We start from the raw sequence: 26869 nt of genomic DNA, 5'->3' as shown, positions 1-26869 counted from the left end.
AAGTTAAAATCTCCTGCTAAGAAAATTACGCCCTGAGAATGGTCCAAGAGCAAGTTGGCCATTTTTCTGAAGAACCCTGACTGTGCATTATTGGGGGCATATATATTTAGTAGCGTAATATGGTGGCCGTATAGAGTACCTTTTAAGAGAAGAAATCTTCCGCCTTGATCTCTCTCAATATGGACCACCTGTAATGGTAACGTTTTATGGATAAGAATACCTACACCTGCTTTTTTATTTGGGCCCGAAGCAAAGTAAGCTGTAGGGTATTGAGCGTCATGCCATTTAGGTTCCTTCCCCCTCTGAAAGTGGGTTTCCTGGAACATCAGGATGTGGCTCTTTAGTTTGTTTAGATCTCGGAAAGCTATTGATCTTTTTCCGGGATTATTTAGGCCTTTAACATTTATAGATGTCACTTGTAGCGTGTGATCTTGGAATCTGCTAACCTTGGGTTGCATCTTGGCAGGATGGGAGGAGGGTTAAGATAGGAAGGGGAAAAAAAAAAAAAAAAAAAGGGGGGGGGGAGGTGGAGGGGGAAAAGACTGGAGAAACAAAATAGGATAGTGAGTGTGAGAGAAGAAAGGTTGAAAAGAGGATTTCCGAATGTTTTAGTATTGCAACAAAGAGAAAGGAGAAAAGAACAGAAAGTAATGTAATTTACAATATTGTAACTAGTCTCAAAATAAGGACCTAGGCTAATGGGGGTAGAATACCCAGTTTTGGCAAGACAAAAAACATATAATAATTAAACATTGATGAATCAACCAGCAATTTTCCCTTTCTTTTTTTTTTTTTAAATCTCCCTTTAAAAGGGAGTAGCGGTGGTCCCACAACCCAGGTGGACAATATGAGGGAGTATATCCTTTCCTGTTAGCAAAGCTACGTCTCCTAATGTGGCAAAGGAGGAGGCGTGGATGGGGAGAGGAATAATAAACCAGTAGGGGGGAGTGGGGGTGACATGGCAATCGGGATTTGACTTCTTCTTTAGGAGGCATCGTGAAGTACATTTATGGCCAATAATCTTCTGATAAAGAGCCCCTGCCTATTATCACCCTTATTAACTTATTATGCTAATTTTAAATAGATAAGCTAGAACATTTATCTATCAACTCTCACTATGTAGGAATCATATAACAGTTAGGAAACCTGTATTTAGAAACATATAACTTATAACCTGTAGGATACATACGTTTGTTAACAATAAAACATAATTATGAGCTTTTATTGTTCCTAGACCCTCTATAAGGAGTTTCAGATTGTCAAGTCCTCTTGGGTTGAAAACATAACAAGTCCCTTATCTTTGAGAGTCGCCTTGCAATTACAGGGGTAAAAAGTCCTGCTGAAGGGATTAAGGCAATAAACATCACAGTCTCTGAAGACAAAAAGGGAGAATGGTACTTATCTTTATTCAGGAGATAGAGTCCCTAGTGCCGTCACTGGGTCCTTCTGTAGAATTTCCTGAAGTAGATTCCTGTGACTTGTCTGCGAATCCCCACAGGCTTAGTTCCTTGTAGAAAAGTTGGGGATCTGTACCTGGTCTGTAGATGGTGACCCTGTTGTTGTGGTTCACAATTATTGAGACCGGAAATCCCCATCGGTATTGGACCTTGTTGGAGCGGAGGTGGGAGGTTATGTGGGAGAGTTCCCGGCGTTTCTGTAGCGTGGCAGGGGACAGGTCAGAGAAGATCTGAATCTCTTCACCCGCGTGGAGAACTGGGTGCCTCATTCTGGCGCATTTTAGGATTTCTTCCTTGTCCTTGAAGCTAAAGAACTTGACAATTATGTCTCTTGGGGGAGCTTTAGGAGGGGGCTTGGGCTTGAGTGCCCTGTGGGCTCTTTCTATGGGGATATCTTTAGCGGAGGGGGCATCCTTCATGACCCTAAACAAAGCCTGCAGGTACCCCTCAATGGCCGGGGGGTGTACCGACTCAGAAACACCTCTAAATCTGAGGTTATTTCGCCTGCAGCGGTTGTCTAAGTCTTCCATCTTCTCTGACAGAAAGTGCAGGTGTTCTGTATGGTTCTGTATTTCTATTGAATTGGCCTGGAGATTAGTGTTAATATTTTTGTGTTGTTCTCCTATTGTTACAACCCTGTGGTCTAGTGCACTCAGATCTTTTCTTAAGTCCCCAAATAGAGACCTCATCTCCTGAAGCACTACTTTGATGTCTTCTTTTGAAGACAGATGCTGTATGTCCTCTTTAGTAACGAATGAGGGTTGCATATTGTCTGCTTGATTATCTGGGTCTATTGAAGATGCCAAATTGGTGGCCGTTGTGTCTCTGTGATTGACAGTTTTGGGGTCCATTGGTTTGAGAAAATGGCTCAAGGAGTTTGAATTGTTAGGTTTTCCAGGCTTATTTTGCCTCTTGCAGGGCATTACAGTGGTAGCTGAGATTATAACTGTGAGATAGAAGTCTTGTTCCCATGGGGTGTAGATCCTGCATAAATTTGTGTACTATATCTTGCCTGTATATTTAGGTATTCTTTTTATAAAGACCTCAGGGAAGTTGCTATGGGGTCGTTGATCTGAGAAGGCAGATCTAACTTAACACAAAACCCAGACCCTCCTCCTTTATTTTTGAAAAATAGCTCCTTGGGCCTATCTGCAAGATTATTAATCTCAGGGAACTATTGTAGAGGAGTTGCCCCCAATTGTGTAGATTTAATTCCGGAGCCTGCCCCTGTATTTTGATGTCTGTTATGCTACTATATTATTTACTATGTTCCCTCAGTGCACCTCCCGCGCTCCGGTTGAAGGCTGGGCCCAAGGGACCCGTTGCAAAATAACCCCTGCAAGCGGTGTATCCGCCTAACTGTTCAGAAGGAGAAGGGGATCAGACTGAGGCACTGTGTTGTGAGCGTAAGGGGATCAGCGGGTCTAGCTTACCGGTGTCCCTGAGTGATCCGGTGCGGTCTGTCAGTTATTTGAATGTGGCGCAGCACCGGCGGGGCCCGTCTCACCTCCCGGCAAGCTGTATCTCAGTTATGTGGTCGGATCTTCCCTAGGCGGCAGACAGTTCCGATCGTGGATGGCAGCGGTCGGTAAGTTTCAAAGCCGCCAAGGCGTAGTGATCCCTCTTGTGTGCTGATTTTGCAGGGTCTCATACACAATCAGGCTTCAGATGCGGCGGTTGAGTAAGGCCCCAGACAATCAAGTAGCAGGTTGTTATTCCTCCGGTGTATTCACTCCCCTCACTCCGTGTCAAAGGGATCTCCTCCACAGCCTCAGGATATCTGTGTGTTTTTTGGTTGTGGGGATGATGGAAATGCTGGGTTATATCATTGCTTGCCTATGTGGGTATTAAGAGCCTTTCTAATGTGCGGCCATTTCCCTGCGTGGCCAGGCTCCGCCCCCCGCATTTGTTTTGTTTTTAACTAAACAACACCGAATAGCGCAGCAGAAAAATATTCAGAAAACTAATATTTCCAAAAATTTGTTCTGAAAAATGAGTGCAAAACTATTTTTTCTCCGCTGCACAAGTCTAGTTAAAAAGTACCACGGTGTACAATACAATACCCAGATTCACACTAATACACCCTGATAAAAATAAAAAAACTGCCTACACTATAAGTCAAAAGTAAAAAATGGACAAAACTTGAAAGCAAAACATCTTAAATGGACAGTAAACACCTTGTAATTATAAGACATTTCTGTTGTATTGCTAGTATAGAATAACACCCCAGCCAAGTCTAAACATTTTTAAAACAAATTAACATCCTCTGTACTGCAATTATTTTTCAATAGCCAAACTCTACCCACTATTATTTCTTATTTGGAGGAGCCAGTCTGGGCTTTAGTCCATAGACAACAAGGCTAGTAACTGTCATAAAGTAAATGGAGTTCATTCAGCAGAGGGGACTGTTACTAGTGGTGTTCCTCAGGGCTCAGTTCTGGGGCCTGTTTTGTTTAACATATTTATCTGTGATATCAGCAAAGGGCTACAGGGGAAAGTGGATGTTCCAGGGGGGGTCGACAAAATGAGAAGTGATATACAACAATTGGAGGATTGAACAAATAACTGGGATCTAAAGTTTAACACAGCAAAGTGTAAAATAATGCATTTAGGGAAGAAAAATCCAAATGTTAATTAAAGACTCAATTACACTTTACTGACTGTTACAGATGAGGAACAGGACTTGGGTGATGATTTAAAACTATGTAGTAATGCAGCGAGTAAGGCTAACAGAATGCTTGGATGTATTGGTAGAGGTATTTGCAGCAGAAATAGTAAGGTTCTTATGCCACTTTATAGATCATTAGTTAGGCCTCATCTTGAGTATTGTGTGCAGTTCTGGAGGCCATATCTTCAGAAGGATATTAACAAACTTGAATCTGTGCAAAGGAGGGATACCAAAATGGTACATGGTCTAAAAAATCAAACTTACCAGGATAGGCTCAATGACCTAAATATGTATAGCTTAGAGGAGAGTAGGGAAAGAGGTGATATGATAGCAACTTTCAAGTACATTAAAGGGTTTAGTAAAACTGAGGCTGTGGGTATTTTACATAAAATGGAAAATTCAAGAACAAGGGGTCATGATCTCAAGCTAAAGGGTAAGTAGATTCAGGAGTAATTTGAGGAAACACTTCTTTACAGAAAGAGTGATTGATTTATGGAATAAACACTGTGGGGGACTTTAAAAATGCCAGGAGCAAGCATAAGGCTATCCTATGAACTAGATAAGTTTATACTGTTAGGTAATATCGGGCAGACTTGCTGGGCCTATGGCACTTATCTGCCGTCAATATCTATGTTTCTATAAAGTTAGTATAAAGTGCATAATTTTGCAGTTGTTATCTGATAAAGTCAACTAGGGACATATATGTAGCAGAGTAAGCCCTGAGAAGTCAGCAGGGTGCATTTAAAGTTCTGAGAATAAGAAATTGCTCAATTTTCAGAGCTAAATTACATGAAAAGGGGACAAACTAAACAATTAAAATATATTGCAAAGTTGTTTCAGTACACATAATTTCATTTTTTATTTTAAAATATCAAGATGTTTGTTGTTACTTTAATGCACCCCCTTTTTTTCTTGTAGATAAGATACCCCGGCATCAGGCAGGTGTTTTAACGTAGAAGATCAAAATATCATTTCCCATGCTTGAAAAAGGCTTGTTTACAGTATTTTCTTTTTTAATTTCTTTACCACCTTACAGCACCCACACAGAGGGAGTCCCGCTTCAGGTGTTTTGATTAACAGTTTAGTCTTAGATTTTCACTTGATTTACTGGGAGGCAATTGTGTTTGTTTAGTGTAGCATTAAAGGAACACTAAACTTTTTCTTTTATGATTTAGATAGAGCATGCAATTTTAATCAACTTTCTAATTTAATCCTATTATCAATTTTTCTTCGCTCTATTGGTATCTTTATTTGAAAAGCAGGAAAGAAAGCTTAGGAGCCGGCTGATTTTAGGTTCAGGACGTGAGTAGCGCTTGCTGATTGGTGGCTAAATGTAGCCGCCAATCAGCAAGGGCTTTCCAGGGTGCTGAACAAAATATGGGCTGGCTGCTAAGCTTTTATTCCTGCTTTTTCAAATAAAGATACCAAGAGAATGAAGAAAAATGGATAATAGGAGTAAATAAGAAATTTTCTTAAAATTGCATCCTCTATCCGAATCATGAAAGAAACAAATTGAGTTTAGCATCTCTTTAACATTATATTATTTTCTAGTACATTTTTAGTGTATCGTCAGATAACTACAACGATTTATGATTCAGAGTGTATAATTTTAAACAACTTTCCAATTTACTTCTGTTATCTAATTTGCTTTGTTTTCTTGGTATTCTTTGTTGAAAAGCATACCTAGATATGGTCAGGAGCAACTAACACACTTCTGGGAGCTAGAATTAAATTGGCAGTTGCTTGATCTGAATCATAAAAGAAAAAAAATTATGTGCCATGTCCCTTTAAATATATATATTAATAAAAATGAACTTCTAGGGATTTTGTGCATCTTTTAAATCCATATAATTTTAATCCTTTTTTTCTAAATTAATTCAACAATTATGAAAACGAAGCACCAGGATTTTTATAATCTGCCATTCAGAACTTTATGAACATATTACAACCTCCTGTCTTTTTGGGCATATAGCTATTTAGATATAATATTGCCTGGCTACTAAAAAACAAGTACATAGTACTTCAAATATGTCACTGACACCTACGTTTGATAGCAATTTGTCAAGGTCTGCTTACTGGATTCTATAAATTCTACTACTATTTTTCCATTTATTTTGCAATTAAAGCACTTGATAAATAGGTTTTGCTTGTATGTAACATATATGTAAGGAATTATAAATACAACTGCATAGAAAAGGAAAAAGAGATTTAGAAACTTTTGACTACTTTAAATAAGCAAAGTGCAAATAACAGAGAAAGTGGTGAAAAGCCAAATAGTAATTGTGAACCATATTTATATTCTCTCATGTTCATAACTGTTAACCAAATAAAAGTGTATGGAGTCATTTCAAGTAAATGTTCTAACAGCCAATACAATGCTGGCATATAAACAACAGATATCAATGTAAGATCCGGAATGTCCTATCTGATAAACTGTATCTGTCTAAAATGCAATCACTTCTCAAAACCAAACTCACTTATGCTCTCTACAATTATTGTATTTTGTATATAGAATATTACATTATGTACTGATATAAAGCACAGCTTATCCTATTTTAGCCTAGCAAGCTACCACTAGGCATAGGGACTTACCCCAGCAACATACAGCCTTATTGATATGATAATGTAGACCTCTGTACCAAACATTAGTGGGAGGGGGCTACCGAGTATCCAGAGGACAGTGACCTCATTAACTTATCTTAAAAAGGCAATATATTTTCACATTACTATTCACAAATCCACATCCTCACTACTTATTTGCACTACACAAAACTGAATGTATTTAAAAAAAAATAATAATAATTTTACACAAGTATATAGGAATAATGGATTGTCAGAATTTGATGTAACTTATCCCATTAACAAAGACGTGTAATACTGTTGTAGATGTCAATGAATGTGTGTAATGCTTTTTGGCATTTATTTGCAAAAGACAATCATCAAACACCTGCTGATGAAGAGATTGAAGCAGAAAAAGTGTCTTTATATTTAGCTATATGCATGAAGTGTAATATGTATATATAAATATAGATATAAATGCCCTATTGTTAGCAGACAGAATATACTGCATGCCAAGGAAAGAAAGGAATAACTATACAATAAAGGAATAGAATGCTGTTATAATTTTGACAGGGAACATTAATAGGAAAAAAACAACTTGTGCAATGTGTCACCCCCAAGAGAAAGCAAAGTGATCTTGTTTAAGTTAGTTAAAAACAATCATGAATGCTGACACTATGTGAATAATAAAGCATATATCAAATAGCTTCAATGTTTTGTTAGTTGCATTGTTTGCTTAGTCAAGTGGCCCTACTGAAAACAGTAGATTGGGACAGCCCAGTGAAAACGCCTGGATTGTGTGTTGTGCTATAGAAGCTCTTGATCAGAAGGAAAGCAATTCAGATACCCCTGTTTGAAACCAGCATGGTATATTTGTTAGGGAACAAAAGGTCCAATTAGTATTTTCCACGCCCTTTCACAAATCTCTCTGCCTCTTTTGGCTCAGAAACTCTTTATTCGAATTTCTTTGTGAGAGCAAGGGGAGGCTGGCTCCGGATTTAAAAAGATGCCACTGGGTTCAGAGGAATGTCATCCTTATAATGGCACAAAGTGTCCTCTTGAAAGTCAAGTAGTTCCTAATTGGGACTAAGCTGAGAAAACAGAGAAAGATCAACTAGAGAGTTACGTCACCTGAATTCACCGAGATGCGTGCTTGACGTATAACCACCTGTGGCGCTATTGGTGTGGCAGGCCACATCTTGTGCAAACCTTTGGCAACCTGTAGAAGCCTGGTGGAAGCATCTGCCCAATATAGAAATCGGTCAATAAGAAAAACAATGGCAGCCGCTGTAATACTGTCTTCAAGAGCAATGGAGGCCTTCAAAAAAACCTACAATGGAGAGAGAACCATGACACACCATGACACAATAACAAGTACAAGATTACCATCAGAGATTAATAATACAACACTTTCAAAATTGTACTTCTATTTTCCAACTATAGGTATTAGCCCTTTCACTTGCCACTATAATTAGAGACCCAAATTATTTTCTCTTGGTTACTTTTCAACTATTTAAATCTATATTATTTAACTGGTAATTTAGCTATTTCCAAATACTTACTTACGTTCACAGACTACTTTATCATCTCATGTTTGATCCATAACTAGTTTTTTAACTACACTACATGAAATACATGCAATACTCTATAGCTATCTATCTATCTATCTATCTATCTATCTATCTATCTATCTATCTATCTATCTATCTATCTATCTATCTATAACACACACACACATATTGTATATACAGATTCATACATACACAAACACATTGAATATACATATTTATATGCACACACATATATATATATATACATATCTATGTCAATCTGAAAAAATCTATTTTATATTTATGATAAAAGTTATTCAAACATGATGTGATGTAATGTTCTGATATAATGTATAAACACACATACACACTCCCTGAGGGTCTGATTTCGAGATGGAAGTCTAGAAGTTTTTTAAAAAAAAGGTTAAACAGACTAATGATACATGGAATAGGTCTATATGCACAGCCCTATATATAAAATTAACATTAAGAGATTCATTTAAGAGATTTATCATTAAATATAAATGTTGTTTTCTCTCATACGTTAACAATGTAATACTGTATATTCTGGACTGGTGGGTGTAAACAAAGCTAATGTTTTATATGTATTAGTATTTTCATTGCTTCCATGATTTTTATCTAAGGGTACAACTTCATCAATATGGAATTTATACTTTAATTTTGATGTCTGTATAAATAAATGTGTTAAAAAGTAAGCTGCGAGTTCAGTGTTTCACATTGGGGAAGCTTTCAACTTGAAACAAACCGTCTAAGGAACCACTGTCGGTAACATTTTTCTACCATACACAATAGGCCATGATCAAGCCAGGGCTCTGACAGAATATGTTTAACAAATGTAGGCTTTTTCCTGAACTTTCTCAGAGTTAATACAACTAGCCACACAACTCTAGAATTTCTGGAATAAGAGGGGAGAACAAAAAGGTCATACGATTTCCCAATATTTTAGTACCATTCACATAACATTTAAAGGCCCACTAAACACAAATTGTAAACTACATGATTTGAACCTTCATATCTGAGAATACTTTTGCAATGACAACTGCAGCTTTATTTTGTCAAATGAGTATATGTTTTTATGTTTATTCATTTTACTGATTTCCCTGTCTCCCAGAACAAAAGAATATTTGATAACCAATCACAAACTAATATTCAGATATAGCACAAAGACAAACATTTGCACATGTGGTTTAGCACTGATTCAACTTAGTTACTATTGCAAAAAATGCAGAGTCCTATTATGACTGTTGATGCAAAACTGATAATACACCTTTTACAAACATGTAGCCAGTGGCGTAGCGTGGGGGGGGCCACAGGGGCGGTTGCCCCGGGCGCATAATTCTTAGGGGCGCAAAATTTGCGCTCTTACTGTCTCACATCATACCTCCTCCACTGCAGGCAGATGCAGCACTAAGGGAGGAAACTTTAAAAAAAATTATCATTTTTTTTATATATATAAATGTATTTTATTGCAGTCCTCCCAACTGTCACTATTTGCGAATTTAAGGGTCTGTCCTGCACTGACATGGTCACCCTACAGTCCCGCATTGCCCCCAACCCCTGAGCCACTCGGCTGTACTAGAAATAAAAAAAATTGCCTTTCTATTGGCTCCTACGTTGCCATGTGATGCACATTCTTCTCCAATAACATATACTTGCTGTGTGTGTAACGGAGAGAAACAGCCAGGTCACAGAGTGAGAGAAATACGGACATGTAGGGATCAAAGTGAAAGAGACAGAAGAAATAGAAGGTTTTATGTAGAGAGTACAAAGTAACTGAAAGATTTCTGCATTTGTCTCAATTATTCTCATGGTACATGACTTGTTGTTTGACAGGGTTATTAGGCCTGTGACTAACCTTTTTTGTTGTTGCAATCTGTAGTTTAAAAATATATAGAGAAACACACATTTGCCCCTTTTTTTACTGTGTATTTGAGACTTAGTATATGTGTGTGTAGTGCTGTGCATTTGAGACTGTATACATGTGTGAGTATGTTGTGTGTGTGTATATTTGTATACTCTGCAGCATATGTGTGTTGCTGAATATTTGAGACTGTGCACATGTGTCTACTGTATAAGATGTGTAATTTATGTGTGTATGCTGTAGTGTGTGTTTCTGTGTATGCATGCTTATAAAAAAGGAAACTGAAGGCTGATTAGCTGTCAGGGACGCTACATAACACAGCACAGATCTTCTCACTCTGCAGGTTGCTAGTAATACATGTGCTTTATATTCAGCAGTTGAAAGTCTCACTCTTGATACAGACATCTATTACAATTTTTGCAGGCTGCAGCTAGAGCCCTTAAACTTTAAGAAAAGGTTTGCTGGGTTTTTACACATAAATACATATGCATGTAATGTTCATAGTAAGCAGAGCAATGGTTTTCCCTCACTCAATAACTGTAACTACCTTGCTTACTGCCAGCCAGACATGACATGCCTAGCTTTGTTATGCATGGTCTGCACAGTGTAATGTGCTGAGCTAAGAAACCTGCATTTTGTATTTAAATCAGAACAGCTGCAGCAGCAAAGCTACAAGCTAAAATCCAGCAGCCCTGTCTTCCTTTCCGATGTTAGCATAGCTTGTACTTCCCCTGCAAAGCTGCACAAGTGCACAGGTTACCACGGCTATCCATTAGCCTTTGGAGACAAAGGCGCTAAAAAAATCTGCCTTCTCACACTCTGCTCTGTGAAATATAATCCTGTTTCTATGGGTTAGGGGGCGCAATACTTGCCTTGCCCTGGGCGCTGACAACCCACGCTACGCCACTGCATGTAGCTGCTGGGGAGGATGAAGTAAACAAACGCTTACATAAATTGCCTAAAAGTATTAACCCAAACCTCCCTGGGAGAAAGTGAAACAAGCACAATTTTAGGTGTATTTTACAGCAAAAGGCAGAAATAAATATTGCATGTATATTGCAATACTATTTCACTTGAAACAATGAAACATTTTATAAGTTGTGGAAATGTCAAGTTAAATGGTCCTTTAACAGTTCAGCAAAGTCAAGCATGTGAAGCAGAACTTCTTTGCCATTGTTACTAATTATTAAAGGGACACTCACGTCAAAATTAAACTTTCATGATTCAGATAGAGCATGCAATTTTAAACAACTTTCCAATTTACTTCCATTAACAAAATGTGCACAGTCTTTTTATATTTACATTTTTGTGTCACCAGCTCCTACTGAGCATGCTTAAGAAGTCACAGAATATATGTATATGCATTTCTAATTGGCTAATAACTGTCACATAATACAAGAGGAGTGGAAATAGACATAACTTTGAAAGTGCTATTGCATTGTCTTTTTATTATGCATTTGTTGATTACGCAAACATAATGGGCTAGATTACATTTATGGCGTAGGTTTCAGCGCAACTGCTGAAAACCACGCCGTCCGTAAGTTCACCTCGCACATCGGGGGAATCACATATACGGCGCTAGCAGATCAGATAATGCCGTAAGTCGCATAAACCGGCGTACAGTACAGAAATGTGCTGAAATAGACATTTCTGGAGTCGCCAGTGACTTACGGCAGTATATGATCTGCCGGCGCCTAAGTAAAAAACAGAAAAAGTATAAATCATCCATAAAAATCTAACCCGGCTCCTAAAATGAAACCGACACGTCAAACTCCTATATCCACCATCCCCCCACATCACAACTACTAATAAAATGTATTAACCTCTAAACTGCCATCCCCCCACATCGCAACTACTAATAAAATGTATTAACCTTTAAACTGCCACCCCCCAACATAGCAACTACTAATAAAATGTATTAACCTTTAAACCGCCATCCCCCAACATCGCAACTACTAATAAAATGTATTAACCTCTAAACCTCCATCACCCCACAACGCAATCTACCTATTTAAACTATTAACCCCTAATCCGCCAACCCCTTCAATGCAAAGTACCTAATAAATGTATTAACCTCTAATCCGCCATCCCCCCACATCCCCTAAATTAACCCCAATTAACTACACTTACATAAAATAAAAAAGACTACCTTAAAAAATTAATTAAAATTAACAAAATAAAAAAATCCTAACTTAACATTAAAATAAAAAACATTACATTAAAAAACAAAAACCTAAGATTAAATTAAAATACAAAATCTAATATTACAAAAAAATAAATAAATCTAAAATTACAGAAAAAAATAAACAAAATTATCCAAAATATTTTTTTTTAAACCTAATCTAATTCCCCTATAAAAACAAAAAAGCCACCACAAAATAAAACAAAAAAACCCTAATCTAACACTAAACTACCAATAGCCATTAAAAAAACCCTAACACTAACCCCAAAAAATGTACATACCATTCCTGAAGTCCGGACATCCATCGTCTTCCAGGCGAAGAAAAGTCTTCATCCAGGCAGTTCCATCTTCATCCATCGTGGGACCATCTTCTATCTTCTTCCCGGAGGTGCGGAGTAGTCTTCGGCAACGTGGAGGTCCTCTTCATGCGATCGTCCGCCGCAAGATTGAATGCAAGGTATTGGGGTACCTTGCATTCCTATTGGCTGAAATGTTTAAATCAGCCAATAGAATGAGAGCTACTGATAAAGAGATTGTCTATGTCTTTAAACAATAAATTGGAGTAGACTGCAGAATTTTGTTATTGTTTAAAAAGATAGATAATCCCTTTATTACCCATTCCCCAGTTTTGCATAACCAGCACTGTTATATTAATATACTTTCTACCTCTGTGATTATCTTGTATCTAAGAAAGCAATCCACAGCAATACTGATGAACCTGAAACTATCTGGATAGGAATAAGAAGATTAGATTAGCACACTTCAGAACAATGGGGATCACAAATTGACCCCCAACATTTTTAAATAGTTTAAAATATGCTTCTATGAAAAAGTTTATGTTAAAGCTGTCTATTTGTGCACACTAGATTTTCCCTTGCATAAATGATCCATTTATATAGCCCATCTGGGAGTGTTTTTGTAACAATGTATAGTTTTGCTTATTTTTTAATAACATTGTAATGACTCCTAACCAAGCCTCACAGTGTCAGATGTATACACGCGTTTACAGACTACTGCTGGCTCCTGTTTATGTTATCTGTCTTTCTTTCATGTAATTAGCAAGAGTCCATGAGCTAGTGACGTATGGGATATACATTCCTACCAGGAGGGGCAAAGTTTCCCAAACCTCAAAATGCCTATAAATACACCCCTCACCACACCCACAATTCAGTTTTACAAACTTTGCCTCCGATGGAGGTGGTGAAGTAAGTTTGTGCTAGATTCTACGTTGATATGCGCTCCGCAGCAAGTTGGGGCCCGGTTTTCCTCTCAGCGTGCAGTGAATGTCAGAGGGATGTGAGGAGTATTGCCTATTTGAATGCAGTGATCTCCTTCTAAGGGGTCTATTTCATAGGTTCTCTGTTATCGGTCGTAGAGATTCATCTCTTACCTCCCTTTTCAGATCGACAATATACTCTTATATATACCATTACCTCTACTGATTCTCGTTTCAGTACTGGTTTGGCTATCTACTATATGTAGATGAGTGTCCTGGGGTAAGTAAGTCTTATTTTTTGTGACACTCCTAGCTATGGTTGGGCACTTTGTTTATAAAGTTCTAAATATATGTATTCAAACATTTATTTGCCTTGACTCAGAATGTTCAACTTTCCTTATTTTTCAGACAGTCAGTTTCATATTTGGGATAATGCATTTTAATTTAACATTTTTCTTACCTTAAAATTTAACTTTTTCCCTGTGGGCTGTTAGGCTCGCGGGGGCTGAAAATGCTTCATTTTATTGCGTCATTCTTGGCGCGGACTTTTTTGGCGCAAAAATTCTATTTCCGTTTCCGGCGTCATACGTGTCGCCGGAAGTTGCGTCACTTTTTGACGTTATTTTGCGCCAAAAATGTCGGCGTTCCAGATGTGGCGTCATTTTTGGCGCCAAAAAGCATTTAGGCGCCAAATAATGTGGGCGTCTTATTTGGCGCGAAAAAATATGGGCGTCACTCTTGTCTCCACATTATTTAAGTCTCATTTTTTATTGCTTCTGGTTGCTAGAAGCTTGTTCTTTGGCATTTTTTCCCATTCCTGAAACTGTCATTTAAGGAATTTGATCAATTTTGCTTTATATATATGTTGTTTTTTCTCTTACATATTGCAAGATGTCTCACGTTGCATCTGAGTCAGAAGATACTACAGGAAAATCGCTGTCAAGTGCTGAATCTACCAAAGCTAAGTGTATCTGCTGTAAACTTTTGGTAGCTATTCCTCCAGCTGTTGTTTGTATTGATTGTCATGACAAACTTGTTAAAGCAGATAATATTTCCTTTAGTAAAGTACCATTGCCTGTTGCAGTTCCTTCAACATCTAAGGTGCAGAATGTTCCTGATAATATAAGAGATTTTGTTTCTGAATCCATAAAGAAGGCTATGTCTGTTATTTCTCCTTCTAGTAAACATAAAAAATCTTTTAAAACTTCTCTCCCTACAGATGAATTTTTAACTGAACATCATCATTCTGATTCTGATGATTCCTCTGGTTCAGAGGATTCTGTCTCAGAGGTTGATGCTGATAAATCTTCATATTTATTTAAAATGGAATTTATTCGTTCTTTACTTAAAGAAGTCCTAATTGCTTTAGAAATAGAGGATTCTGGTCCTCTTGATACTAAATCTAAACGTTTAAATAAGGTTTTTAAAACTCCTGTAGTTATTCCAGACGTTTTTCCTGTCCCTGATGCTATTTCTGCAGTAATTTCCAAAGAATGGGATAATTTGGGTAATTCATTTACTCCTTCTAAACGTTTTAAGCAATTATATCCTGTGCCGCCTGACAGATTAGAATTTTGGGACAAGATCCCTAAAGTTGATGGGGCTATTTCTACCCTTGCTAAACGTACTACTATTCCTACGTCAGATGGTACTTCGTTTAAGGATCCTCTAGATAGGAAAATGGAGTCCTTTCTAAGAAAAGCTTATCTGTGTTCAGGTAATCTTCTTAGACCTGCTATATCTTTGGCTGATGTTGCTGCAGCTTCAACTTTTTGGTTGGAAACTTTAGCGCAACAAGTAACACATCGTGATTCTCATGATATTATTATTCTTCTTCAACATGCTAATAATTTTATCTGTGATGCCATTTTTGATATTATCAGAGTTGATGTCAGGTTTATGTCTCTAGCTATTTTAGCTAGAAGAGCTTTATGGCTTAAAACTTGGAATGCTGATATGGCTTCTAAATCAACTTTACTTTCCATTTCTTTCCAGGGTAACAAATTATTTGGTTCTCAGTTGGATTCCATTATTTCAACTGTTACTGGTGGGAAAGGAACTTTTTTACCACAGGATAAAAAATCTAAAGGTAAAAACAGGGCTAATAATCGTTTTCGTTCCTTTCGTTTCAACAAAGAACAAAAGCCTGATCCTTCATCCTCAGGAGCAGTTTCAGTTTGGAGACCATCTCCAGTCTGGAATAAATCCAAGCCAGCTAGAAAGGCAAAGCCTGCTTCTAAGTCCACATGAAGGTGCGGCCCTCATTCCAGCTCAGCTGGTAGGGGGCAGGTTACGTTTTTTCAAAGAAATTTGGGTCAATTCTGTTCACAATCTTTGGATTCAGAGCATTGTTTCAGAAGGGTACAGAATTTGTTTCAAGTTGAGACCTCCTGCAAAGAGATTTTTTCTTTCCCGTGTCCCAGTAAATCCAGTAAAAGCTCAAGCATTTCTGAAATGTGTTTCAGATCTAGAGTTGACTGGAGTAATTATGCCAGTTCCAGTTTCGGAACAGGGGATGGGGTTTTATTCAAATCTCTTCATTGTACCAAAGAAGGAGAATTCCTTCAGACCAGTTCTGGATCTAAAAATATTGAATCGTTATGTAAGGATACCAACGTTCAAGATGGTAACTGTAAGGACTATCTTACCTTTTGTTCAGCAAGGGAATTATATGTCCACAATAGATTTACAGGATGCATATCTGCATATTCCGATTCATCCAGATCACTATCAGTTTCTGAGATTCTCTTTCCTAGACAAGCATTACCAGTTTGTGGCTCTGCCGTTTGGCCTAGCTACAGCTCCAAGAATTTTTACAAAGGTTCTCGGTGCCCTGCTGTCTGTAATCAGAGAACAGGGTATTGTGGTATTTCCTTATTTGGACGATATCTTGGTACTTGCTCAGTCTTTACATTTAGCAGAATCTCATACGAATCGACTTGTGTTGTTTCTTCAAGATCATGGTTGGAGGATCAATTTACCAAAAAGTTATTTGATTCCTCAGACAAAGGTAACCTTTCTGGGTTTCCAGATGGATTCAGTGTCCATGACTCTGTCTTTAACAGACAAGAGACGTTTAAAATTGATTACAGCTTGTCGAAACCTTCAGTCACAATCATTCCCTTCGGTAGCCTTATGCATGGAAATTCTAGGTCTTATGACTGCTGCATCGGACGCGATCCCCTTTGCTCGTTTTCACATGCGACCTCTTCAGCTCTGTATGCTGAAGCAATGGTGCAAGGATTACACGAAGATATCTCAATTAATATCTTTAAAACCGATTGTTCGACACTCTCTAACATGGTGGACAGATCACCATCGTTTAATTCAGGGGGCTTCTTTTGTGCTTCCGACCTGGACTGTAATTTCAACAGATGCAAGTCTCACAGGTTGGGGAGCTGTGTGGGGATCTCTGACGGCACAAGGAGTTTGGGAATCTCAGGAGGTGAGATTACCGATCAATATTTTGGAACTCCGTGCAATTTTCAGAGCTCTTCAGTTTTGGCCTCTTCTGAAGAGAGAATCGTTCATTTGTTTTCAGACAGACAATGTCACAACTGTGGCATACATCAATAATCAAGGAGGGACTCACAGTCCTCTGGCTATGAAAGAAGTATCTCGAATTTTGGTTTGGGCGGAATCCAGCTCCTGTCTAATCTCTGCGGTTCATATTCCAGGTGTAGACAATTGGGAAGCTGATTATCTCAGTCGCCAAACGTTGCATCCGGGCGAATGGTCTCTTCACCCAGAGGTATTTCTTCAGATTGTTCAAATGTGGGAACTTCCAGAAATAGATCTGATGGCGTCCCATCTAAACAAGAAACTTCCCAGGTATCTGTCCAGATCCCGGGATCCTCAGGCGGAGGCAGTGGATGCATTATCACTTCCCTGGAAGTATCATCCTGCCTATATCTTTCCGCCTCTAGTTCTTCTTCCAAGAGTAATCTCCAAGATTCTGAAGGAATGCTCGTTTGTTCTGCTGGTAGCTCCGGCATGGCCTCACAGGTTTTGGTATGCGGATCTTGTCCGGATGGCCTCTTGCCAACCGTGGACTCTTCCGTTAAGACCAGACCTTCTGTCACAAGGTCCTTTTTTCCATCAGGATCTGAAATCCTTAAATTTAAAGGTATGGAGATTGAACGCTTGATTCTTGGTCAAAGAGGTTTCTCTGACTCTGTGATTAATACTATGTTACAGGCTCGTAAATCTGTATCTCGAGAGATATATTATAGAGTCTGGAAGACTTATATTTCTTGGTGTCTTTCTCATCATTTTTCCTGGCATTCTTTTAGAATACCGAGAATTTTACAGTTCCTTCAGGATGGTTTAGATAAGGGTTTGTCCGCAAGTTCTTTGAAAGGACAAATCTCTGCTCTTTCTGTTCTTTTTCACAGAAAGATTGCTATTCTTCTTGATATTCATTGTTTTGTACAAGCTTTGGTTCGTATAAAACCTGTCATTAAGTCAATTTCTCCTCCTTGGAGTTTGAATTTGGTTCTGGGAGCTCTTCAAGCTCCTCCGTTTGAACCTATGCATTCATTGGACATTAAATTACTTTCTTGGAAAGTTTTGTTCCTTTTGGCCATCTCTTCTGCCAGAAGAGTTTCTGAATTATCTGCTCTTTCTTGTGAGTCTCCTTTTCTGATTTTTCATCAGGATAAGGCGGTGTTGCGAACTTCTTTTGAATTTTTACCTAAAGTTGTGAATTCCAACAACATTAGTAGAGAAATTGTGGTTCCTTCATTATGTCCTAATCCTAAGAATTCTAAGGAGAAATCATTGCATTCTTTGGATGTAGTTAGAGCTTTGAAATATTATGTTGAAGCTACGAAATCTTTTCGTAAGACTTCTAGTCTATTTGTTATCTTTTCCGGTTCTAGAAAAGGCCAGAAAGCTTCTGCCATTTCTTTGGCATCTTGGTTGAAATCTTTAATTCATCTTGCCTATGTTGAGTCGGGTAAAACTCCGCCTCAGAGAATTACAGCTCATTCTACTAGGTCAGTTTCTACTTCCTGGGCGTTTAGGAATGAAGCTTCGGTTGACCAGATCTGCAAAGCAGCGACTTGGTCCTCTTTGCATACTTTTACTAAATTCTACCATTTTGATGTATTTTCTTCTTCTGAAGCAGTTTTTGGTAGAAAAGTACTTCAGGCAGCGGTTTCAGTTTGAATCTTCTGCTTATGTTTTTCGTTAAACTTTATTTTGGGTGTGGATTATTTTCAGCAGGAATTGGCTGTCTTTATTTTATCCCTCCCTCTCTAGTGACTCTTGTGTGGAAAGATCCACTTCTTGGGTAGTCATTATCCCATACGTCACTAGCTCATGGACTCTTGCTAATTACATGAAAGAAAACATAATTTATGTAAGAACTTACCTGATAAATTCATTTCTTTCATATTAGCAAGAGTCCATGAGGCCCGCCCTTTTTTTGTGGTGGTTATGATTTTGTATAAAGCACAATTATTCCAATTCCTTATTTTATATGCTTTCGCACTTTTTTATCACCCCACTTCTTGGCTATTCGTTAAACTGAATTGTGGGTGTGGTGAGGGGTGTATTTATAGGCATTTTGAGGTTTGGGAAACTTTGCCCCTCCTGGTAGGAATGTATATCCCATACGTTACTAGCTCATGGACTCTTGCTAATATGAAAGAAATGAATTTATCAGGTAAGTTCTTACATAAATTATGTTTTTGCAGGGAATGGGGAGTGTCTGCACTTCTTGCTTTACCAGCCCCTTTCACTGGGTGTCCCAGCCTAACCTCATCAACAGTGCTAAACTGAGAGCTTCTAAGTAAGTTTTTAAAAGGTTTTATACTGAATTTTTAGATAAGTATCTGTGCATATTCTTCTTGATAGTAGTGTCTATTACATGCAGTTATAAGAAAATTGGTTTACACTGTCACTTTAAATCTGAATCTAACACAAAGTGCACCAGACTGTTAATTAGATATATACGTATTATATACTAGAAATGCCAAGAGAGTTTTTAAATGTTCCCCCTCTAGGATCAGCTACGTGGAAGGAATATAATGCTTTACATTTTCTTTTCTAACATGTTTTATTAGACAGTAAATAGAAGTAATGTTTTACATTGAGTAGTTGATCACAAAAGCAGTGATGAATAACAGGCAGAGACCTCTTACATAAAGTATGATACTATAAAGTGTGAAAACGGCTTCATGCGTAGCCTTGTCATTAAAGATCTGATTCTCTAAAGCTCTCTGGTCTGTAAGATGATTTAAAGAGTCTTGTCAGCACTGTGCGGTCCCGCAAATAATTTTATAAAGGCAAATTCACGTTAACTTGCAAGTGGTTTTATATCTCACAAAACAGGGTGCTGTGTGTGAAGGAGAATCACATACATTATAATATACCCAAAACCCAAAATGGTTCTTTTTAATTGTTCAGGTAGAGCAAAACATTTGAAACAACTTCACAATTAACTTCCATTACCAAATTTCCTAAATTCTATTGGTATCTCTGGTTGTAAGAGCAGCAATGCATTACTGGGAGCTAGCTAAACACTTGGGTGAGACAATGTCAAGAGCACTGTATGTGCAGCCACCTATCAGCAGCGAGCTTCCAGCGGTGCATTGCTGCTCCCGAGTTTACCTAAGTATGATTGATTTTCAACTAAGACTGCCAATAGAAAGAAGCTCACTATGTTTTATCTGAATCACGAAAAAATGACAAAATTTCTTTTTTTTTCTCAAAGAAAATTTAAACTTAGTTTAGACAGCTTTTTTTTACCTTTTCCATATAGATAATATTTTAATGTTTAATTTGTTCCGCTTTAATATGCACTGCAAATGTTTGTATTTAATATCTCTTAAAGCAATCTCTTTACATGATGTGCTACCTATTTTTTTATAAAAGAATTGGCTGCTATCAGAGGTACCAGAGCCTGAGTCCCTGTAGAGTATCACAAAGTACTCATTTTCTATTTACTAAGCAGAAAGCAAACTAAAGTAGATGCATTATATAATGTCTAACTGGAAGGGACACTGAACCAAATTTTTTTCTTTCATGATTCAGATAGGGCATGCAATTTTAAGCAACTTTCCAATTTATTCCTATTATCAATTTTTCTTCGTTCTCTTGGTATCTTTATTTGAAAAAGCAGAAATGAAAGCTTTGGAGCCGGACCATTTTTGGTTCAGAACCCTGAATAGAGCTTGCTGATTGATGGTTACATTTAGCCACCCAATCAGCAAGCACAACCCTGGTACTGAACCTAAAATGGTCCGGCTCCAAAGCTTTCTTTCCTGCTTTTTCAAATAAGGATACTAAGAGAATTCTCCAGGTGATCCTTGGGGCTGGCGCTGCCATTCCAAAACTGACAACAGATGACCAGTTAAAAATTAAACAAAAAAAATCATACAAAACTGTAGCAAGTGGAAGACACAGTGGATTCCGTATACTGTAATAAGCAAACACTGAATCCCATGTATAAAATATATCAGAGTTTTCTATTGTTATTATATAGTTTAATGTTCAAATGATTCAGAGTTTCTTGTATCATTGTATGGACTTTGTACGTTTAATTCATATTTTCATATAAATATCAGAGTTTTCCTCTTGTGTCCCCGACTCCCCTGAAATTAGAAGCTTCTAAATTCACACGAGCAATTTCTTCAGAAATAAAAACAGGAATCCAATACAATTAGCTCAGCATGAATAAAGATATGCATGGAGTGATCATATAGGTAGAAGAGCATATACCTGTACATCTAAACCTTAAAAGGGATAGTAAAATCTGAATGAAACTTTCATGATTCAGATAGAGAATACAATTTTAAACAACTTTCAAATTAACTGCTTCATTCTTTGGTATTCTTTGTTGAAGAGTAGGTTTAGGAGCAGCAATGCACTACTGGCAGTTAGCTGAACACATTGGGTGAGCCAATGACAAGAGGCATATATGCGTTACCACCAATCACCTGCTACCTTACTGTAGTGCACTGCTGCTCCTGAGACTACTTAGGTACACTCCTCAACAAATATTACCACTATAAAAAAAGCTAATTTGTAAGTTGTTAAAACCTGCATATTGTATCTGTATCATAAAGTTTAATTTTGACTTAAACAAAAAATCCCCAAAGGGATATGCAATCAGGGCAATGATCCATTCCCCCCCCCCCAAAAAAATAATAATTCAACAAATAACATAAAACAGTGCAGAATGCAGGGGCTGTAATATGAGTAGGATTAGACCAATGAAAATATAGGGTACAAGAGGGAGATTGGCACAGGGGCACATACAACACACAGACTAGATGGAACACTCCCACACATATTGAGTGGGGTAACAAAGAAAGAAATGTCACACCTCTAAAATATATATCATAAAGAGCACTGGAACGAATACAATATACAAATACAATGAGTACATCTGCCAATAATAATATGTTTCCCTATGTATACCTGAGGGGGCAAGCAGAAATAACTCAAGCTTTAATCAGCATAAAAAACAACTATAAAAAGACAGATGTTAATAATGTTTTGGATAACTTCAGTCTAATGATCAAACCCAGCATTTATTTACCCCCCTTCACTACTACCTCATTTCAAACTCCACTAATAAAGCTGTTTTTAGGTCTTTTTATGCACTCACCACATTATAAACATCAATTTTGTTACTGTGCAATTTATTTAAAAAGTACTATGTATTGTTAAAATACCTAAAAATATTTTTTTTGTCCTTGTTCTCAAAAAGGTTTTACAGGCTCAGATATCTTCTCTAAGTAGTTAATTGCTGTAGTGCATAACCAACGAGATAATATGCAATATTAACATTTTCAACTGTGTATTCCGTTATTGGCCATGTATCTCTTGATTGTATTTTATCAAGGCCATCTGTATTATGATACTGTACTTTATTTTAAAGTTTTTGTACTTATATTATGAAAACGTAATAAAAATTATTTTAAAAAAAACACATACTAAAAATAAAACTATTGCACACTTTTTATAAGTCAAAACTAAAGTCTCATGGTGTAGATAAAGCAATTTTAAGAGACTTTTCAATTTACTTTTATTATGAAATGTACTTCATTGTCTTGGTACTACTAGTGATTGGTGGCTACAAACATATTCCTCTTGTCATTGGCTATCCAGCTATGTCCCAGTAGTGCATTGCTGCACTGGAGCTGACTTTAACTATGTTTTAACCCCTTTGTAACAAATTACAGCTTTATCTTTATGCACTTTAACCCATTTTGACAACGTATGCACGGTATGTGTCTGGAGCACTCATGGCAGAAAACATTGCTGCCCTCTGGTGCAAATGGATAACATTCTTGCAAAGCAGCTGCCGTATAGTGCTCCAGGCATGTGCACACTCATGTGCTTAGATCCCTGCTTTTCAACAAAAGATACCAAGCAAAAAATGAACATTTGATAATAAAAGTAAATTTGAAAGTTGTTTAAAGTTGCATGATCTATCTGAATCACAAAAACAAAATGGTGTGTTTCATATTCCTTTAAGGTTTATGACTCCCCCACCTAATATTTAAACATATCTAGAAAGTGACATAAATGACATAAGTGACTATTTGTTAGCAATATCTCAGCCTATAGAAATATTGTAGGTTTAAATAAATAGGCACATTCCATTAATTGATTATTTAAAAAAATCTTCTATTTATTTCAGTACATAAAGGAAATACATTTTTAAAGGGATCAAAGAAATCAGCATTATATAAAAAAAGGAAGTGTGAAAGCAATACCCACACAAAAGGGATCATTTCTAAACACACACAGAAAAGCTTCTTTCAGCTGAAAAGCCTCTATACCTATTGTTTACTGCAATGTAGGAATGTCACAGAGCACCTATAAAACATGATTATAAAATACTTTTGATTGCACGCACATTATGTATTTAAACACAGACCATCACCTAATTTTACTTTTTTCTCTCCACTTCTACTCTTCATCGATTAGAGCACAAAAGCCTGAAAGAGAGTGACCTGTCGAACAAAAGGGTTTTCAGTTGCTCAGAAAAGCAGACTGAGTGGAGGATGGATGGAATCCAAGTGGCCCTATTATTTCCACTTGCACTAATTAGACATTTTTCTGTCACCTATTGAGCACTACTGAGAGGCCAAACTCACTGAATTCATTCTTAAAGTGTTTACAGAAGCTTGCATCTGTTTGTGTCTCTTCAGGAGGAAAATAAGCACTTCAATAGCATTGTGAAGAATCCCAAACTGAAGAGCCTATAGTCATGCAGCTGCATCATATCCAAAAAGCCTATGGTGTCATCTCCAAGCTGAAGAGGGAGGAAATAGAATATAATCTTGTGTCTCCAATTTACAAAATAACAAACCCACACTGGCATGTTGACATTTTGAAATCATTAATACATAACTTCTAAAACCTTCTACCTTATGCAAATGTAACAATGAAAAGCAACATCATATTATTATTTAAACAATTATTATTATTTTTTTTTTTTCTTTAATTCAGATAATTATAAGTAGCATTTTCTTTACATTAATTCCTATCCTAGTATTTTCTGATGATTATTTTTTCCATCCTTACAAACAGTTTCATGGTGGGAATTGTCTGCACACTATTGAGCTAGTGCTACTAAGGGCGCATGTTTGGGGTTCCATGCCAGGTGTTCTCAGAATTAATGTGAATTATATTGTTCACTCAGCTGGCCACATTTCTGTAAACTGAAGATAATACGGTCTCCATAAAGGAGTCTTTGGCTTTGATGCCCTGCCCTCTCCACTCTTTATATTCCACATTTGGGTGCAACCATCATATCCAAAGTAACAATGTATTCTAGGCTCTACAATCTCAAAGAGTGAGCTGAACTTAGCTCTGACCACAGCAATAAACAAGTATTTAGCAAAGGGAATATTGTCGTTACAAAGGAGAATGACGCTGGACCCAATCACTGCACTAAACAAATGTTTGGAATATAATGAAAAAGTAGATTTCAATTTGTATAAATTAACACTAAACAGAGACCTCTTTATATAGAGGTAGCCATCCCATTTAAACTAATTGGAATTAGTCAAGCTGTTTAATGTGTAGAATTCTAGTTTAAAGCAAAAAATAAAACAAACTAATGTGCTAGATCATTTAAATATTTTACTATTGCTTGCACAGACCTATATGTCTAACCGCTGTAAAGGGAAAAACAGACTGTTAAGCTCAGCTCCAAGTGGCAATGCACTTTCACCAAAATTGAACAAGGCTTGTAATCGGTGGCTACGCACATATGCTGCCCCAGATCGTCTCAGCTTTTGCATTGCTGCTCTGAATATGGGGGGGGGGGGGGTAAAAAACACATAGTTCTATGTAAGTAGAAATCCAATAGTAAAATGCTCTACCAAAATAGAAGACACTAGCAAACAAATTATATAAAGACCCTAAAATGAAATTACTTCTGGGGGCATTTCTATAATGACAACTTATCCATTTGCCAACTTATCCACTTGCCAAATATAAGATTTCAGTGAACTTTTTCCACACTAAAAAATAGATAAAGAGTTTTAAATAACTAAACTATTAGAAAAGGTTCATTTTTTGGTCAAACATTCATATAAAAGTGTATTATGTTGTTTTCACCTCTCACACGGCATAAAACATTAAAACTTCTTAAACATTAAACAAATAAAGCACATACAGAAAAAAAGCAATATAAAAATATTGACTGGTAATTTGTATTATGAAGCTACATGTAGTTTATTCTGTAATTAATGAATACACATTAACCTGTTATGTGCATATTAATGAATATATAGTGTTCATATATGCCGCGCATAGAAAAAAATAGATAATTTATTAATAAATCTGCAATATAAATATTATAAGGTTACAATATCAATATAGACCTGGTATTGTCGCTTTTTCTGCCACCAGAACAGCATGATAGTAATACACATTAACCCTTTATGAAAATATGAATAAAAAATCTGCTGTATATAACAGAGTAACTTGCAAATAATAACAAATTCAGCCTAAACAAACCAGCACCACCTAAAACAAAATATGTCCAAAACTGATCTAATTATCTCCCCTTCCACCAATTTGCCAACAAATCTTTTATCTCCATAACTGCTAACAATAATACAATCACGGCTACTGACCAGTTCAACTGCCTTCACATCACCTTTGACTCCAGACGCTGCTTCACATCCATCAACTCACCCTGTCTAGTCAACTTTATTTATGGAACAATGCCCAACCTCAGCCATTCCTTAGAGCCGATACAGCTAAAATGTTATTAATCATAGAATAGGCTGCTATAATATCTTTCAATAAGGGCATATCCCTCAACTATCTCCATCCACATGTCTGCACTTTGGCTTATTTTCCACAGCTTTTCATCATCATCTGCTGCTCCCTTCACAAATCTCTGCACTGGTTCCCATTCCTCTCCAGATTTCTTTGCACTCAGCCTCAAATATAAAACACCAAGTGCCAGATTACAAGTGGATAAGGGGTTTATTGTGGGGGTTTGAACTCGTCGGGCTTACCGCTGTTACAAGTTGAAAGTAAACACGATCACTTGAGCGCAACCACGATTTATGAATGATTACCGCGACGTCAGAGCTCTGGTTAACTGTTTTGCAAAACATTACAGTTACATAAAACACAGCAAAATTATATTACAAAGTATAGTTACACTCATAACAACACCATCTAATAAAAATTATTTTAAAAAAAATATTGCACACAAAAGTTATAATGGCTCAAAGATATGAGGTCTCAGTTGTTAAAAAAAAAGGCAGGCAAAGGGCTTTAACATAGAGATACATACACATGTCTAAATATGTATGTATTTACGCCTAGACAACTATACACATATAAACACATAAATACATACATACACATATGAGACATATATATAAGTGCATTGGAGCCCTTTGCAGTTAAGTGAATGAAAACATGTTAAAACATATTTATGCTATATTCATTTTTAATAAAGGTTTTAACAATGTATTTATTGTAAATATTTCTCATTCTAATGTTCTGCACATAGCAGAATATATTCAAAGTATTTCGAAATAGATATCCATATATATATATATATATATATATATATATATATATATATATATATATATATATATATATATATATATATATATATATATATATATATATATATATATATATATATATATATATATCTGTATATATCTATACCTATATATAATAATTATATATATAATAATTATATATATATAGCCAATCACATAGCAGCAACTCAATGCATTTAGGCATCTAGACGTGGTGAAGATGACCTGCTGAAGTTCAAACCGAGCATCAGAATGGGAAAAAAGGGGATTTAAAGGGCCAGTAAACCTAAAAAATAATGTTATATAATTCTG

The 26869-nt window shown here is 36.8% G+C and overlaps 1 protein-coding gene across 4 annotated transcripts in view; it reads right to left on the bottom strand.

The window, feature by feature from the left end:
- The window catches only part of ALPK1 (alpha kinase 1), a 527820-nt gene that overhangs the window by 135261 nt on the left and 365690 nt on the right, over positions 1–26869 (bottom strand). For all 4 annotated transcript variants that reach the window (XM_053703556.1, XM_053703555.1, XM_053703557.1 and 1 more), the window contains exon 5: positions 7816–8014. In XM_053703556.1, the coding sequence (XP_053559531.1) occupies positions 7816–8014 (199 nt within the window). The remainder of the gene's footprint in view (positions 1–7815; positions 8015–26869) is intronic.

The sequence above is a fragment of the Bombina bombina genome, chromosome 2 (assembly GCF_027579735.1).
Source record: "Bombina bombina isolate aBomBom1 chromosome 2, aBomBom1.pri, whole genome shotgun sequence".
NCBI classification, from domain to species: Eukaryota; Metazoa; Chordata; class Amphibia; order Anura; family Bombinatoridae; genus Bombina; species Bombina bombina.
The sequence above is the reverse complement of the archived record's forward strand: the minus strand, read 5'-3'. Positions and strand labels throughout refer to the sequence as shown.